Source organism: Colletotrichum abscissum (assembly GCF_030869225.1).
Source record: "Colletotrichum abscissum strain IMI 504890 chromosome Unknown Scaffold_23.1, whole genome shotgun sequence".
In the NCBI taxonomy this organism is placed as follows: Eukaryota; Fungi; Ascomycota; class Sordariomycetes; order Glomerellales; family Glomerellaceae; genus Colletotrichum; species Colletotrichum abscissum.
Genome location: NW_026850132.1, coordinates 481,911 through 498,484, shown reverse-complemented (window position 1 = coordinate 498,484; position 16,574 = coordinate 481,911). Strand labels below are relative to the sequence as shown.

The following is a 16,574-nucleotide window of genomic DNA, read 5'->3' as shown; positions in this document are numbered from 1 at the left end:
TAGTGTACCATGTCCCAAAAGGCCACCCTTGCCGCCCCCATGCAACCCCCAAGATTCTAATTCTTGATGGGCGCGGGGGGCCACTGGGGGGTGGTGCGGATGTCGGCTTACAGTGGATTTTTTGCCCCTCCACCCCTCCATGCCCTCGGTGTTGCCCCCGTCCCGAGGGTAGTCCCAGCTTGGAACCTCCCCGGGGGGAATACCTAGCGCTTGGAACTGCAGCTCTTACACCACAGGTGGCACGCGGATCCCAACGGGACATGCTTATGGCTTCTTTCCTTTTTGCTGTGTCATTTTTTTTTTTTGCCATCCGAGGGGCTGGTTGGCCCTGTCTTGCATCATGTACTGCCCATCTGGCAGCAAGTACCTGCAAGGCAGGGTAGCTCTTGTACGTACCTAACTGCTCTCACCTCACCTTTACCCCACTTGGAGGGGCAAAAGGGGTCCAGGTCCTACGCAGTAGGCGCAACACTAGCTACCGTACCTTACGGTGGAAGAACCGCCATCTACGCAGTAGTAAGGTAAGGTAAAGCAGGCAAGCACCAAGCTCCCGTCCCCTCCCTTTCGTCGCAGGAAGAAGGGACGAAAAAATAAGGGTGTGTGCCGATGATGGAGGTCTGGATTGAACCTGACTTTTTCCAGTGAATCAGACCGTCCCCCGTCCTGGTCGTATTGTGGTGCTCTTTTAAGGAAGAGCTCCCGTCGCCTTTTTTGTTGATCAACAAAACCGCCTTTGCCCAAGAAGCTCTACACTTTCACGCCTTGTCTGCCTTCCCTCCCTACTCCCTACCACAGACTGCCAAAGAAATCACACGATCTTCTCCTGCCCGCGAATAGGACCTTACTATTCGTAATCACCCTCGGTCTGCACAATGGAGTAAGTTCAAGCCACTGTTCCAGCCAGTTGCCTACCTGCCTGTGACCGAGCAATCGAGCTGGCCCAAAGCCTCACGATGTATCTAAGAGCTAACAGTCTACCTCTAGGGTCCAATCCACCGCACCTCCCCAACCTCTGGTAAGTTCGACCGGAACGGAGCTCCGTTCCTTGATTTTCAGAGACCAGACCATTGACTCGAAGTGTTTTACCAGGACCACTACATCGGCATCGATGTCGGCACTGGTTCGGCCAGAGCTTGCATCATTGACGAGACTGGCGACATCAAGGGCCTTGCTAGCGAGCCCATCAAGCTGTGGCAGCCTGAGACCGGATATTATGTAAGTCACTTCAGAGCCTCGCCTTCTCTTCATCACTTTGGCGGTCAATCCCCCCGAGGAGTTGAGCTCAGCTGACCTTTCCGGAAGGAACAATCCACTTCAGATATTTGGGCATGCATCTGCCACTGCGTGAAGCAAGTCCTCGTCGAGTCCAAGGTGGACCCTGATATTATCAAGGGCATCGGTTTCGACGCAACCTGCTCCCTCGCCGTCTTCAGCCACGATACCGACGAGCCCGTCGCCGTCACCGGCCCCGATTTTGACAATGCCGATGGTAACGACCGCAATGTTATTCTCTGGCTGGACCACCGCCCTGTCGAGGAGACGGAGAAGATCAACGCCACGAAGCACAACCTGCTCAAGTACGTTGGCGGAACCATGAGCATCGAGATGGAAATTCCCAAGGTCCTGTGGCTCAAGAACAACATGCCCAAGGAGCTCTTTGACCGCTGCAAGTTCTACGACCTTGCTGATGCGCTCACGCACATGGCCACTGGCAACGAGACGCGGAGTTTCTGCAGCACCGTCTGCAAGCAGGGCTACGTTCCTGTCGGTGTTGACGGCAGTGTCAAGGGCTGGCAGGATGACTTCCTGGCGACAATTGGGCTCGAAGACCTTGTTGAGGACAACTTCAAGCGTATGGGTGGTGTCAACGGGGTGGTGAGCCTTTTTCATTCGAACCCTTCTCCTCTATTGCTTCAGCGTCGAGACAAAAGTGCAATTGACTGACTTGGTTTTTCACAGAATGGAAAATATCAGAGCGCTGGCGAGCTCGTGGGTGGTCTTTGCAAGAAGGCCGCGGCAGAGCTCGGCCTTCCCGAGGGTATCGCCGTTGGTGGCGGCGTTATTGACGCCTACGCCGGCTGGATTGGTACTGTCGGCGCCAAGGTCGAACTTCCGCCAGGCCATCTCGAGGCGGACCAGCCCAAGAACGACCTTTCCCAAGCCTTCCACAGACTCGCGGCGGTTGCCGGTACATCGACGTGCCACTTGGCCATGTCCAGAGAGGCAGTGTTCGTGCCTGGCGTTTGGGGCCCATACCGAGACGTCTTGCTTCCTGAGTTCTGGATGGCCGAAGGTGGCCAGTCTGCCACCGGCGAGCTCCTTCGACACATTCTCGAAATCCACCCTGCCTTTATCGAAACGAACGCGCTTGCCACGGCCGAGTCGAAGAACATTTACGAGTTCCTGAACTCCCACTTGGAATACATGCGTGAGAAGAGCGGTGCCCCGTCAATCTCATACCTGGGCCGTCACTTCTTCCTATACGGTGACCTGTGGGGTAACAGATCACCAGTCGCAGACCCGAACATGAAGGGTGCCGTGGTTGGCTTGAGCAGCGACAAGACCACAGACAACCTGGCGTTGTGGTACTACGGCACGATGGAGTTCATCGCCATGCAGACTCGACAGATTGTTGAGGCGATGAACACGTCCGGACACGAGCTTAACACGATCTTCATGTCCGGCAGTCAGTGCCAGAACCCACTGTTAATGGACTTGATGGCTACCATCTGCGACATGCCTGTCTTGGTACCCAAGTACACCAACGCGGCCGTTGTTCACGGTGCTGCCATGCTGGGCGCCAAAGCGGCGACCGCGACTGAGGATGGCACAACGGAGAACCTGTGGTCCATCATGGACCGTATGAGCAAGCCTGGCCGCCTCGTGAAGCCAGGCACACTCAAGGGCGAGAAGTTCTTGTTCGATGCCAAGTACAAGGTGTTCCTGGATCAATGCAAGACGCAACAGGAGTACCGGAAGCAGGTTGATGCTGCCCTCGACCAGTGGCTCAACAACTGAAGTGTTTTGGGAATGGGTTTTGTGGTGTGAAACGATTAGACGACCTCGGGAATTGGGTGAAGGGGCATTTACGGCCTGCAGTAACGGAACTTGAATTTTAACTGGAAGGGCTGTAACAGGAGTTGAAGGGATAATGAGAATAGCCATTCTTTCATGAGTAAAAACGAAATAGTTTATACGATGATTTCACATTCTGCAATACCCCATGTCATAAAGTGATTTAAAGCGGAGTATTCCTGCCGATGCGGCCATATGCGAGGTAATAATTCGCATACCTTCGGCATCAATCGAAGGCGCCCCACCGGATGGGTTTCGTAGCTGCAAAGCTACATCTGTAGCGAACACACGTGCCTCTGAGTGTAGCTGTTGATAGGACAATGGCTGCGGCGCTACGTAACGGGACTGTGGAACTTTGCGGTGCTGGGACGGGAGAGTGGTGGGGCCGCGCGAGCAACACAGGCCAAGCTTCGCCTTCTTGCAGGTGCCAAACACCATCTTCTTCAACTGTCACCCACGACCTTACCTCTTTTTCTCTGGTTAGACTGGTGATCATTCCCACTTCTGCGCTTGAACTAGACGACAGAAATTCGCCTGACGGGAAGAGCAGGAAGAATTAGGACCGAAGCAAGGAAGAAAAAGACGAGGGTTTCGTTCGATATCCCCTGTCGCGCGCCAGCCACATCAACCAGCGTTGCCTCGTTACACCCGAACCTGAAGCTTGTTTTTTTTCCTAGTCACGACCTACCCCTTCGACCAACTCGATCGAGATTTTTCACGACCAGACTTCCCAGCTCACACCTCTGTCATCCTTGGGGATCAAAAGCATACTCGACTTCCGATAGCCCGTATCGAAGCGACTGAAGCGACACTCCCGTCTATCCCAACCTCGAACCCTATCTACCACCAACCGTCGCGATGCGCTTTGGGAAGACACTGCGGTTGGCCGTGTACGCGCCATGGAAGGACAAGTACATCGACTACGCGAAGCTCAAGTCGCTTCTGCGGGAAGACAAGTACGATGACGAAGATGTTGCGTGGACAGAGGACGATGAGAACCGCTTCTGCGACGAGATTTTCAACGGTCAACTCGAGAAGGTCGCCGCGTTTCAGGAGCAGACCTTCAAGGCTCTGAAAGACCGAGTCGAAGCCGCGTTTGAGAAGCTCAAGGAATTGGCACCGCCGACTAGTGAGGAGGATGAAGGGGCGGACAACGACCAGGTCAAGAAGCCCGACGCTGCGACGGCGCAGAAGCTGAAGGACATTGAGACGGAGCTCGACAAGATCACGACCGAAATCTCGGAGCTGAAGAAGTACAGCAACATCAACTACACTGGTTTCCTCAAGATCGTCAAGAAACATGACCGCAAGAGGGGCGATAGATACAAGGTGCGACCGATGATGCAGCTGAGCCTGGCGAAACGGCCCTTCAACTCGGAGCAAGGCTACTCGCCCTTGCTCAACAAGTTGTCCATCATGTACTATGCTATTCGGCAGCAGCTGGACGACGGCGCCGGCGATGCGCAGCCACTGGATCTTGAGAGCCAAGGAGAGACGCGGCACGGCGAGCGGTACACCGCCCACAAGTTCTGGGTCCACCCGGATAACCTACTGGAGGTCAAGACGTATATTATGAGACGTCTTCCGGCCCTTGTCTACAGCGAGCAGTCCGCTAAGGAGCTGGATGGAAGCAATGACCCGACCATCACGTCGCTTTATTTTGATAACTCAAAGTTCGATTTGTACGGGAAGAAGGTGGAGCGCAAGGCGGAAGCGTCCTCGCTCCGCGTACGTTGGTATGGCCAGTTGAGTGCGAAGCCTGAGTTGTTCCTCGAACAGAAGATTGTTGGAGAACAAGGATCCAGCGAGGAGCGAAAGTTTCCCATTAAGGACAAGTATATCAAGCCCTTCATCGACGGCACCTACAAGATGGAGAAGACGGTGGAGAAGATGGAGCGTCAGGGCCAGCAGGCGGAGGTGGTTGAGAATTTCAAGAGCACCGTCGAGTCTCTTCAGGGTTTCATGCAAGAGAACAAGCTACAGCCCGTCTTGCGCGCAAACTATGTTCGTACCGCTTTCCAGAAGCCCGCGGACGACCGCGTGCGTATCTCCATCGACACAGAGGTAGCCTTCATCCGGGAGGACACGCTGGACAGAGATAGGCCGTGCCGCGACCCAGCAGAATGGCACCGTCTCGATATTGACGGTCGAAACCTGACGTACCCGTTCAAGGATATCAACCAGAGCGAGGTCTCCCGTTTCCCCTACGCCATTCTGGAGATCAAGCTGAAAGAGGACCCCAACCGTAAGCGCCCTGCGTGGATCACGGACCTAATGGCATCCCACCTGGTGCACCCCACGCCTCGCTTCTCCAAGTTCGTCCACGGCATTGCCTCCTTGTTTGAGGACTTTGTCAACAACCTGCCCTTCTGGTTGAGCGATCTGGAGGCGGACATCCGCAAGGACCCGCAGGTGGCTTTCGAGGCCGAGGAGCAGCGCAAGGCGCAGAGAGCCGAGGACGAGCAGGCCGTCGGCAGCTTTTTGGGCAATAAGGTGAGCTCGTATAAGATATCCAAGAGTTCGCCGGCCGGCCAGTCGTACCTCGCCAACAGAATGGCCGCCGAGAGCTCGCGCTCCCAGTCGAGACCCGTCAACGACGAGTCACAGCAGTCGTCGAGCCGCCAGAACGGCGAGGGCTCCAACGGCCAGCAGAGGAGCTACGGCACGCTCTCGTCCGTGCTCCCCGGCTTCTCTCTGTCCAAGTACTCGCAGGCGCGGAGGGCGCAAAAGAACCAGCAGCAGCTGCCCGAGGGCGTCGTGGAGCCGACCGAGTGGATCAAGAACTCGGGCGAGCTCAAGATTGAGCCCAAGGTGTGGCTGGCCAACGAGCGCACGTTCCTCAAGTGGCAGCACATCTGCATCCTGCTCGGCGCGCTCGCAGTGTCGCTCTACACGGCCGCCGGGGAGAATTTCCTGGCCGAGGTTATGGGCATCGTGTACATCTGCATCGCCGTGTTTGCGGGTATCTGGGGCTACGGTATGATGAGGCTGCGGAGGAAGATGATTATCGGTCGCAGCGGCAAGGATTTCGATAACCTTGTCGGGCCGTTGATTATCAGCATCGCGTTGATGGCTGCGCTGGTGATCAATTTTGTGCTTGCTGTAAGTTCCTCTCTCACGTTCCGTTAGGACTCATGCCAGTGAGATTTCGTGAGCCAAGATACTGACTTGGGGTTTCTAGTACCGCTCCGCTATCGAGAGGATGGAGGCAGCCAAGGGGGTCCTCAACGGCGGTAATGCCACTGGAGAGCCCATCCGACAAGAGCTTATCTAAGGGGGGAAGGGGTTTGTGAAGTAAAGTGTGGGGACAAAAGCGTTGACTGATGGAGCATCTCATGAGATGCTGCTCACTTTCTCTTTGTAAGCTGTAGTTTGTTTGCGTTTGCATGGTTTGGTTGGTGTGTTGCATTTGGATCGGTGCTCTTTCCTTTTTACTTGGTATTGGTTATGATACCTGTCGACGTTAAGGTAGAAGAAGCGGTGTTGTATGAGATAGATATGGTGCGATAATCGATATTCTGTGTGTATGTTTGTGTCTGTTATGACTTTTGCGTGGAGTGATGTGAGGTGAGATGGAGAGAAGAGAGAAGAGAGGCTGATTGTCTTCCTGATGTCCGGCTGTTGTATAGGTTTCGTGTTAGCTTGCGCTTAGAAAGGCTTCCGTCTCGTGTAAGTCCAAGTGAGAGATCCGAAGGCAATGTTTCGAGTTGCGATGCCACACGGAAGCCGCCTTGACTATGCCAGCCAGCTAACTGCTTAGATATCTTAGTGTGTGACATCAGGTACCAGGAAGGAGTTGTATTTGGAGGAAGTATAATGACATGATTTCTCCGGGCTGTGAGATGTCTCCGACGATGCCTATGAAGGCCAGAGGCGGAGTCACCACATCTTTCAATCCTTTCACCATTCTCACGCTGCCAGGAGCTTCTTGCTCCGTATTGAGTGCCCGCGCCTTCGCCATGATACCGCACATCCGGCCTCAGTGCCATCATGCTTGTTCAGACACTGACTCTCGCGATACCTGAGGCCACCAATAACAACGTCCAGCAGCGGAGCATCACAAGTTCGTAGGCGAGAGCTCATCGAATACTGCTGTCCGCGTGCTCATTAGCAACGGATTACTAGTGTTTATTCCTAAACAACCCGAATATTTTGACAGCCTCCCTTCTGTAGAATGGATTTTGGCCTGGGAAGAGGGATATCAATCAATATCAGCCTCGAGATGGAAAGGCATGCAGCCCATTGGTGGGATCTTGCGCGGGACCTCATAAGTTGTAGCCTTCCCGCCATACCGGCAAGAGCAGCCAACGGTACGCCCACATTAGCTTCTAGTCGTCCGTGGAAGCTTATTCAGAAGGGCGGAATACTCGTGGGGTGGAGAGGAGTGGTGAGCAGGATAAGTCTTATATTGATATTGTCCATCTCTTACTAGGAGTTCATACATGATTCGGGGCCTGCAATACAACTATAACATAGGAATTGCCAGATCAACCTCAAGGTTGAGGTCTCTGAACTGCAAAATGGATTTCAGAATTTCTACAACATTCGTACCCTTCGGACCTCAAGGCCCTCTAGGGCTTCTCTATCTTATGTTTCAAGCACGTTTGATGATAAGAAGAAAAGCTCCCTCTGGTGCCTCTTTGCCATTGCAGCCGTTCTATGCTTGTCTCGACACACCCATCCATCCATATCTCGCCCCAAACGCCGCGCCCAGCTAGCCCTCGCTCCGCGCCAACGACCCAGTTGATCAGGCTACCTAGGAGAGTACCCGCTGCCTCACCGTACAAAGATCTTCGGCGTTGATAGCCGGAAGGGTGGTGTATTCTCGCGGAGGAGACCGCTGAGGCATATGTCGCGCTTGTGGCGTCGGCAGAGGGAAAATCGTTGCTCGTTCCATATTATCCTGTTCTATCGCTTGCTCCATGACAAATTCTTTAAAAACGAAAATGGTCGGCTATGCTGTCTTGGTTCATCGGAGCAGTAAGGTGCTCCAAATAGTCGCTTGGGAGGTCCACAAAGCGAGGGTCTCAGTAGGAAAGGTATTCATTGTCGCTTGGCGTCACTTGAATTGGAGGATCCTGATAAGGAGACATGTTCAGAGGCATGCCATTCTGCTGCGGTTGCGGCGGGCGCTGCAGCAGTTGTTGCCGGTTCTGTTCCTGTTCCTGTTGCATACGTGTCGAGAACTCCGAAGCCTGGATCCTCTCAAGCTGCTGTTGCATCTGGGGCTGAATGGGATGTATTTCAAGCCACTGCCAAACGTCTTTCCACTTCCGAACTTCGGGAGGGGCATCAAATTGAGCTCTGAATGTATTAATAAGGGTTTCCTTAAGTTCCATATCATCCATCAGTCTCTGGTGAGCAGGTTTCGCGGGAGCAGCCCGGCTTCCTACTCCTGGCAGTATTTGCTGCTGCTGCGCAGCGTCCTGCACCTGTCGGCTGATTGGATCCCCCAACTGCGGCTTGGACAGGAACCCTCCCTCCATCTCAGGCAGCTGCATCGCCTGGGGTGCCTGCTGGACTGCAGCGGGCGTTGACGCAGGCGATGGGGAAGGCGCGGATGCTACTGAGCTTTTGTAGTCCGATGTTTCTTGAGGACTCTGCTGAGAAACTGTGGTTAGTATAGGAGCTTGATTGCTTGCACCATACTGTATTTCTTGGCGACTTTGCTTGGCATTTGTTGACGACGTCGCAGGCGCTTGACTCTCCTGGCCCAGTCTCCGAAGAATCTGCTGAGGAATCGATGGTGGTAGGGGTGAGGGATGGCATCTTCTCTGGTGGTATTTGAGTTGCCTTAAAAAGGCAAACCCAACATCATTGTAGAAGCAGTCTTGTTCGAAGCATCGCAGTTTCTCTTGATGGCTCGTTGAGTGATCTTTCAGTTGTGAGACTGAGGAGCATCCGATTACAGCTTTGTCGCATCCATAAATGGGACACACGAATGCGGACGGGCCGTATTCTTCTTTATATGCGATAAAATCCTGAGCTGAAAGCCCCGGACAATTGGCCTCTCTTAATAGGTCGACAACATAAGTGTGATACTTTGTTCTGACGGACGATAGTAATGTTGTATCCCCAGGAGAGGGCATATTCTCTGCACAATTAGAATCATCAATTAGCATATCTGCGTTATGTCAAAGGTAGTAACACAGAAGAATTAAATTGTACACATACCAACCGACTCCTTTGTTGCTTTGCGGAGTTCGAGGGCTTCCTGAATTAGTGCTCTCGTTGAGGGGAGGCTTTCGAACCAATGCAATCGAGAATCGGGGCTTTCCGCATTGGAGATTCGCGTGGACTCTTCTCCCACAAGGTCGATCCAATTTCTAGCAAGCGCCTTGAGTTGTCCTTGTATTCTCGAAGAATCGGGTGTGCAGAACCCTTGACTGAGCTCAAGGTACTCCAGTAGGTGCTCAATCCAGTATTCATCAGCGTAGGGAAGGAGTCCGTAGAAACCCTGTGCAACACAATAAAGATGCTGCTGGAGTTCCAAGGCCTCGTCGGCCAGAGCCAAGCTCTGTGTCAACTGCGCAATACAGGCAGTTGTGATATCTCGGCAAGAATCTTCCTTGTTGATGAACGGCCCACTGGATTGGGCTTGGAGAAATCTCGCATGAGACGTCAACCAATCTGAGGGTGTGGAAGCAGGTTACTTGGGACACTTACTTGGGTACTGTGGCGTGGATGAACACCATGGTTGCACCTGGACCGTCCTCTATGAATGGTTTGCAAAGATCCAAAACGTTTGGAAACGGTTTCGTTCTCTCATTGATTATGGTCGAATCGGCATGGAGCACTCGACCGAGCCGTAATTCAAATTTTCTCATTGGCTGGCCGCCCTTCGAAAATACCATCCAGCCAAATATTCGTCGTAACTTCGACACATCTGTTACCTGACAACGGCTCATGATACTTGTGAGAATCTTCGAGTACCTGGTTATAATCAGCTACGATACGAAAGATCGGGGAGAGTATAGAAATTACGCCTCTTCAAGGTCTTTGGGAAAGGCCTCGGCGCTCGACATAAGCTCTTGAATATTGTCAGTCGTCTCCAACACCTGTAATACTAGGTGAACCCATAGGAACATTCCTACGCTTCCGTCAGCCCTTCCAATTCTTTTCGTGTTAAAAGGGAATCCCCATACCTTCTGCTCTTTTGAGGATTGTTTCCCGAATTTCAGTGAACACCGATTCGGGGACTCGACCATCTAGCCCTTCATTGATGGCTTCCAGGCGGCTTGAGACAATCAAGCCAATATCCTTACAAACAGACGCAGACTGCTTCCCAACTATCAGTGTTGGTCTGCCCTTCAGGTTCCTCGCTATGCTCGGTATATCCTGGCTAGATATGAGCAACCTGAAGTTTCCCTGCGTCTCTGCCAGCTTTGCCAGGGTCTTGATCAGTTCTCCATGTTCCGATGACCCAATCTCATCGATTCCATCGATGATCAGGCGCAAGTCTTCGAAGAACCCAAAAAGTTTTGGGACAAACTCTTTGAGAAATGATGTTGAAGGTGTTTTTCCAGAAACGACACACTCTTTGTACATGAACGATGCCGTCTCCGGAACAAGGTCTAGAATCTGGGCACATATGCTCCGTAAGACCTGTACGGTTACCCCGTAGCCTGAAGTATGAAAATCGCACAAGAAAAATAAGCAATTCCAGTTGGGGCTTGATTTGAGGAAGTAGATGAGTTGCGAACATAGGATGGATTTGCCTTTAAAGATTAGTCGGTATCTCTGAGTTAAACCGGACGCAGCTTACCAGAGCCAGGCTTTCCATGAAGCCACAAGACCGGCTTTCCTCTGCCCTTTTGGAGCCAAGATCGAACCTGGGGCGACTTAGTCACCCATTGAGATGTTCCATCGAGACAACGGTTGTGAAGGCGCTCAAGCTTTTCCTCGTTTCTGTCGCTCACTTGAAGCCACTTGTTGACAGCTTCGCGCTGGTGAATCTGTTCTTTCTTTTCTCGATCTTGCGCGTCCTCCATAAGCTTTTGCCGCCATTCTCTAGCTTGGACTATCTCATAGGAAGCTGCCTCCCTATCTATGAGTTCGCTGGTTTTGGCGATGCTGTCAAGTAATGAATCATACCGATGCTGGAATCGACCCCAACAGGTCGAGAAGAGCATTGCCCACCCTAAAAAGCCAATGAGCATGAAATGCGAAAGTGGCACTTTTATTCAAGGAAAACTTACCCGGCTTTTGTACCAGTCGGTAAGCATGGCAGTGGAAGTCGATAATGTCCTCGTAAATGTGGCCCAGCAGTTGCTGGAAGTCGTGGCTGTCCGGGAACGCATTGCCGTATCGAGAGAAACGCGGAAGTGAGGCCCCAATCCGACTATAAGCAGAGAGAATCTCATCCAATGCATGCGTGTGGTCTTGAGATATCTAAGCGAACCGGCACTCTTAGTATTACAAGGCCCTAATCAAGCGGTAGATGCGAGTCAACTCACTTGGAGAATGAGCTTCAGAGGTGCCTAGATACATGATATTGATGATCAGATCGTCCCTCTTGGAAGTTTTTCTCACTGGAGGAACTCACCCATATGTAAGGCAGGAACGGAACGCCATTAGATAGGACGTCGATGGGTTTTGTCAAACGATCAGCTGCGTCGAGAAAAGGTACGAGCCGTTCGAAATTTCGTAACTTTTGACGGGAGGCGAGATAGCGCTCCATTTGAGTGATAGCCTCGCGAACATCTTCCACACTCTTGACGTTTTCCACTCGCCGCGTCTCCTCGTCCGACAAGTGTGACCGGAAGCGCTCACATGCTCTTTGGAGCTGCAGAAGAGCCATGTTGAATTATCCAAACCATTTGCGCCGAGAGTGCCGGTGTGCTGTTGTGCTAGAAATTGGGCACGCTTGGGTACTTAATATGTTGCTGTAGGATAGCTAAGACCATGTTTGCGAATGCCTTGCAAAGCCACTGTTTCCTGAGTTGAAGTGGCGCAATGCAGTCACGAATATTGGCATAGATTAGGTGCCAATCAGCCAATGCATCGCGACCAACCACTCCAATGTGCAGCGATCCTGCATGCACTGCCCAGCGTGTTGTCACACGAGGCTGACATCCCCCTTGTTTATGTGAAGCGGTAAGGCGGCGGTAAGCCTAGCCTGCCTGCAACGTTCAATTCAGCAGTGGTGCTAGTACCCTATAAGAGCCATCTACCTTGATACCGCCCATCCATTGCCAGTCTAACGCTTCGAGGCACATAGCATCCCGTAACTACCAATCTGGGAGACAGTCGTATCACATCAACTGCTCTCTGGACCTCCTCAATGTCGTCGGATCCTCATCATGGCGTAAAGCGAAGGCGAGTAGACGGGAACTTGATAGCATCCGGGTCAGTTACTGTTGCATACCAAGCTTCTGCCTCGGGAGATGAGAATCAGATGACCAGGAAGAAGCTACCAGTGCCTACCAACAATTTTTCTGTTGAAGAATATTCGCAGGTTAACTCTGAGTGGTTCGCTTGCGAATTCGAAGATCTTCAGGTGCCCAATTTCGAGGACCAAGTTATTTGTTTTGGAATGGTATGTTTATAAAGCTTCATTGAAACCTAGGTTCTCCAAGACTAATCAAAGAAGCTCACGTCATTGTACGCACAATGGATGACCGACGTTGAGAAGACCCCAGTAATGAATGTTCATCTAATTCTAGACAACGAATGGCAACTGGTTTCTTCAACAAACCCAGAATTCCGCGCGACTTTGGGCTCACGTGGTCGTGAGTTGCTTGAGTTGTTTCACCGCGAAGGCATCAGCATTGATATTCTCGGGCTGCCAGCTGAGCAAGAGGTTGTAGATGATTATAGCATATCACTATGGATAACATTATACGGAGCACGGGAAATAGCCCAGGGAGTTGGTAGTACGCTGCAAGAAGCCGAGCTTTATCTACAGGATCCAGCTTTCTCTCTAACAGATGTCGAATACTTCAACCCGCAACGCTTCACTAATACGGCGGGAAGTCGAACGACCGACTTTCGAACTGTCTTTCCAGATGAGGACGAAGTCTCAGCTAGCATGGATGAGGCGCTGGTGGCCATAGACGTGTTGAAGAGCGTTACTTCAACAACTGTGCGACGTGAGACGAGCGGTTCATATCTTCTTCGGACAGAGCTGCAAAGGTGAGAACGAATACGTCTCAACCACGGAATGAAGAAATGCTCATACCAACTGAAATAAGTCACCAGAAGCAAGGCTTGACGTTTATGCTTGAACGAGAACGTGGCTGGCGATTACATGAGCCTAATGGGGACGTGTGGTCTCAGCATGTTGACGAGTTTGGGCGAACAACGTAAGACTACTTTCTATGATTCATTGACCTTAAGCTTACTTTCAGTTATATTAATAATGTCAACTCGTCGTTTCGTTGCACACCCCCTGTTCCTTTCAAAGGCGGGATTCTTGCCGATTTCATGGGTCTCGGCAAGACACTCAGTATGATATCACTGATTGCCCATGATAAGCTCTGGGAGAGTGGATCGCAATCCGTGAGACAGGAACCAGATTCGCTAGGTTCTGGTGGCACCCTGATTATAGTGCCTCTCTCACGTATGTCATTGAACATGTAGAGTCCTGCTTGAACAGAACTAACCAATTTATGCTTTAGTTCTCGACAACTGGGAAAAGGAATTAACCAAGTACGTGATCTTACGGATCGAGAGCTTCGTGAATGTGATCGAGTAACAAATTTCCTAGACACCTTCTTGAGGGTCACTTCAACTGGCGTCGTCATCACGCGAAAACCCAACTGAAAGATGTGTGCCATTTGAGCACGAGTGACATCATCCTCACGACGTACACGACACTTGCGAAGGAGTGGAAAGTTCATGTGCAGACCAATGAGAGTCCGATTTTCTCACACGAGTGGCATCGAATCATTTTGGATGAAGGTATGTATCCTCGATTATCGTGATCAACTTACAGGCTGACTTATTAACACAGCACATGAGATCAAGGACCTAAGGACAGCAAAAGCTCAAGCCATATGTGAGCTGAGAGGTGAATGCAAGTGGGTGGTTACCGGAACACCAATTCAGAACCGACTTTCTGAGCTCCACAGCTTATTTCACTTCCTTGGGTTGCATCCGTATGATGATAAGAAAGCCTTTGACAGGGACATAACGAACCCCTGGCTTCGCGGGGAAGAGACTGGTCCGGCAGCGCTGAAGAAAATTCTCGGCTACGTTATGCTGAGACGTTCGCAAGACACGATAACCTTACCAGAACGACAGGATCACCGGCGGCACGTTTATCTGAGCTCCCAGGAGCAACGTTTGTACGACGCCGTCAAGATCAAGACCATTGAGTTTATCGACAACGCGCTGGCATCTCACAGAGGGGAAGATAGCTACAGTAATGCATTGGAGAAAATTAATGCTCTGAGGCTTGTCTGCGAGCTGGGATGTTTTCAGAAGCCTATATCTTCCATGAGACTACTGCCTAGAACACCAGATCGACAGTCAACTCCACTGACACCCGGAAGAGAAAGAGAGGAGGACGAAGATGTCCAGAATGGCAGCATTGCCGAAGCGATCGACAACTTCTGTCCGCCTTTACCTAACCTTGGGTCTGACTGGACCCAAGGACCAAGCGGCATGCTCTGTGGTTCCATGCCCATAGATCAATGGCCGACCAAGATCAAAGCCCTTGTCAACGATATCAAATGCTGCGTTCCGGGAACCAAAAGGTAGCATCAAGGCCTTCCTCGCCCTAGACCACGTAACTGACGGAGTCCAGCATTGTATTTTCCTACCGGACATCCATCCTCGATGTCGCAGAACTAGCTCTCAACGACGCTGGAATCTGCTGCGCCAAGATAGATGGCAAGAAAAGCTCAAGCAAGAGGAGTCGTATCATTGACGAATTCTCAAAGGCGGACGGGCCGTCCGTACTTTTGTTGTCCTTAGGTTGCGGCGCTGTCGGGTATGTCCAGCCCATTCACTAGCGCTAAGTTGTGTCACTATCACGCAAGATGTCATGAACTCTGATGTCTTCTAAATAGGTTGACGCTCACTGCTGCTTCGAGAGCCTATCTGCTTGAACCACAATGGAACCCGTCTATTGAGGAGCAGGCACTGGCGAGGATACATAGAATAGGGCAGACTCAAGAGGTCACAACCATTCGATTTGTGATAAGCAATTCCATCGAACAGGTAAGCAGAGTTAAATATTGAATGCTGGTGAAGAAGATTACTGACAGCCATTGTCATAGTATGTCTTGGATATCCAGAACGGGAAGCGTGACCTCATGAGTCTCCTGAGCTCAAAGCCTGCGACAAGTCAACAATTGACAGCCAAACTACAGGTAAATCGAACGCTACCTTTCTACGCATAATGTGCCATCTAACGGTTTTCAAAGCAATTGCGTCAGCTTCTAAGATAGGCGATAAACCAAAGATGCGGGAAGCACATCGTGGCCTCCTACGGAGGGCATCTACGCTTGTCATCAACGGTTCAATTCCAGGCTGGTATTCAGAGTAGAACGAACCGGGATAGATGCTGAAGTAGATACAGAAAAGAAACAAATCATGATGCAACCAGAACAGCTCATCATTACAGGCAGTGCCTTGGTTTGAAGGAGGCGACTTCTCTCTCAGATGGCGTAATCCCCTCAAACATTTCTAACTATGAGAGACAAAGAAAAAGCAAAAAAAGAAACAGGGGAGGGAGGGGGGATACTGACCTTATAATTCACGCCCCTATTCGGATTCGAACAGCGCGCCCCTCGGACCAGCACGGCTTCATCGGAGTATTTCATATAACACGACTCTGCGTCAGAGTCGAAACCACCCGGCCATTTGGCCCGGTGGGTGCTGGTGACAGGAACTGTGATTAGACTCCTTAAGTAGCTCGGTACGTCACCTGGACAACGATTACTGGGGAAGGAGGGAAGTAGAGGTGGGAAGGTGCGCCTTCCTAACGGGGCAGGGGGCGGAGGCTTTGGGATGGGAGGCACTCGCTTGGCCGCACCTGGGAGGTATACGGTTCTAAGCAAGATGCCTAATCCCCAAGGTAAGGTAGATGGCTTCCCCTTGGCGTCGAGTGATTCATCTGGTGACGTGAAGTAGACGTGCTATGCTTGGAAAGACGGGAGTCAACGAGATCTAGCCTACACGAAGCTTGGAGATGGCGTCGACGTTGGCATGCCTGACCCCTCTCGACATCTGCACTTGCTACTTTGACAGTCTTGTCTTACTTTACCAGTTTCACCAAGTGGGAAGAACCGTATTGACGAGGAATGAAAGTGAACCGAGGTCTATAAAACCAGTGAGTCTTGTGACGTGACAATTATAGCTGCCGATATTTCTGTTTCTTGTCTGGCAATCCATATGTCTAGCACACTATGGTAGTCAATCAAGTCTTAGGGATTAATCATTTCTTCTTTATTTCAGCACACCAAAGCTTGTATTCCCAAGCTACTTGTTTGGATGAGCCTTGTCTCTAACCTACCATGTAGAAGCAGACGACCTGGTGGGTAGGGATGATG

General features: G+C 51.4%; 4 protein-coding genes across 4 annotated transcripts; 3 read left to right on the top strand and 1 right to left on the bottom strand.

The window, feature by feature from the left end:
* Positions 1 to 872: 872 nt before the first annotated feature.
* Positions 873 to 3,018, top strand: CABS01_09593 (FGGY-family pentulose kinase; the record flags this gene model as incomplete). The annotated part of the gene is made up of 5 exons (XM_060542950.1): positions 873 to 877; positions 985 to 1,015; positions 1,090 to 1,215; positions 1,303 to 1,875; positions 1,960 to 3,018. 5 exons carry the CDS (start codon positions 873 to 875, stop codon positions 3,016 to 3,018), a joined length of 1,794 nt encoding a protein of 597 aa, XP_060400166.1.
* Positions 3,019 to 3,933: 915 nt separating this feature from the next.
* On the top strand, positions 3,934 to 6,349 carry CABS01_09592 (VTC domain-containing protein; the record flags this gene model as incomplete). Its single annotated transcript, XM_060542949.1, has 2 exons — positions 3,934 to 6,177; positions 6,257 to 6,349. The coding sequence occupies 2 exons, from the start codon at positions 3,934 to 3,936 to the stop codon at positions 6,347 to 6,349; spliced, it is 2,337 nt and encodes a 778-aa protein (XP_060400165.1).
* A 1,753-nt stretch (positions 6,350 to 8,102) lies between these two features.
* CABS01_09591 (NACHT domain-containing protein) lies at positions 8,103 to 11,875 on the bottom strand (the record flags this gene model as incomplete). Its single annotated transcript, XM_060542948.1, has 8 exons — positions 8,103 to 8,686; positions 9,250 to 9,662; positions 9,742 to 9,790; positions 10,221 to 10,700; positions 10,841 to 11,122; positions 11,274 to 11,466; positions 11,532 to 11,555; positions 11,621 to 11,875. The coding sequence occupies 8 exons, from the start codon at positions 11,873 to 11,875 to the stop codon at positions 8,103 to 8,105; spliced, it is 2,280 nt and encodes a 759-aa protein (XP_060400164.1).
* Positions 11,876 to 12,358: 483 nt separating this feature from the next.
* Positions 12,359 to 15,422, top strand: CABS01_09590 (DNA repair protein rad5; the record flags this gene model as incomplete). Its single annotated transcript, XM_060542947.1, has 10 exons — positions 12,359 to 12,613; positions 12,668 to 13,209; positions 13,269 to 13,379; positions 13,425 to 13,636; positions 13,695 to 13,725; positions 13,784 to 13,977; positions 14,030 to 14,774; positions 14,825 to 15,010; positions 15,090 to 15,240; positions 15,300 to 15,422. 10 exons carry the CDS (start codon positions 12,359 to 12,361, stop codon positions 15,420 to 15,422), a joined length of 2,550 nt encoding a protein of 849 aa, XP_060400163.1.
* Positions 15,423 to 16,574: the final 1,152 nt, after the last annotated feature.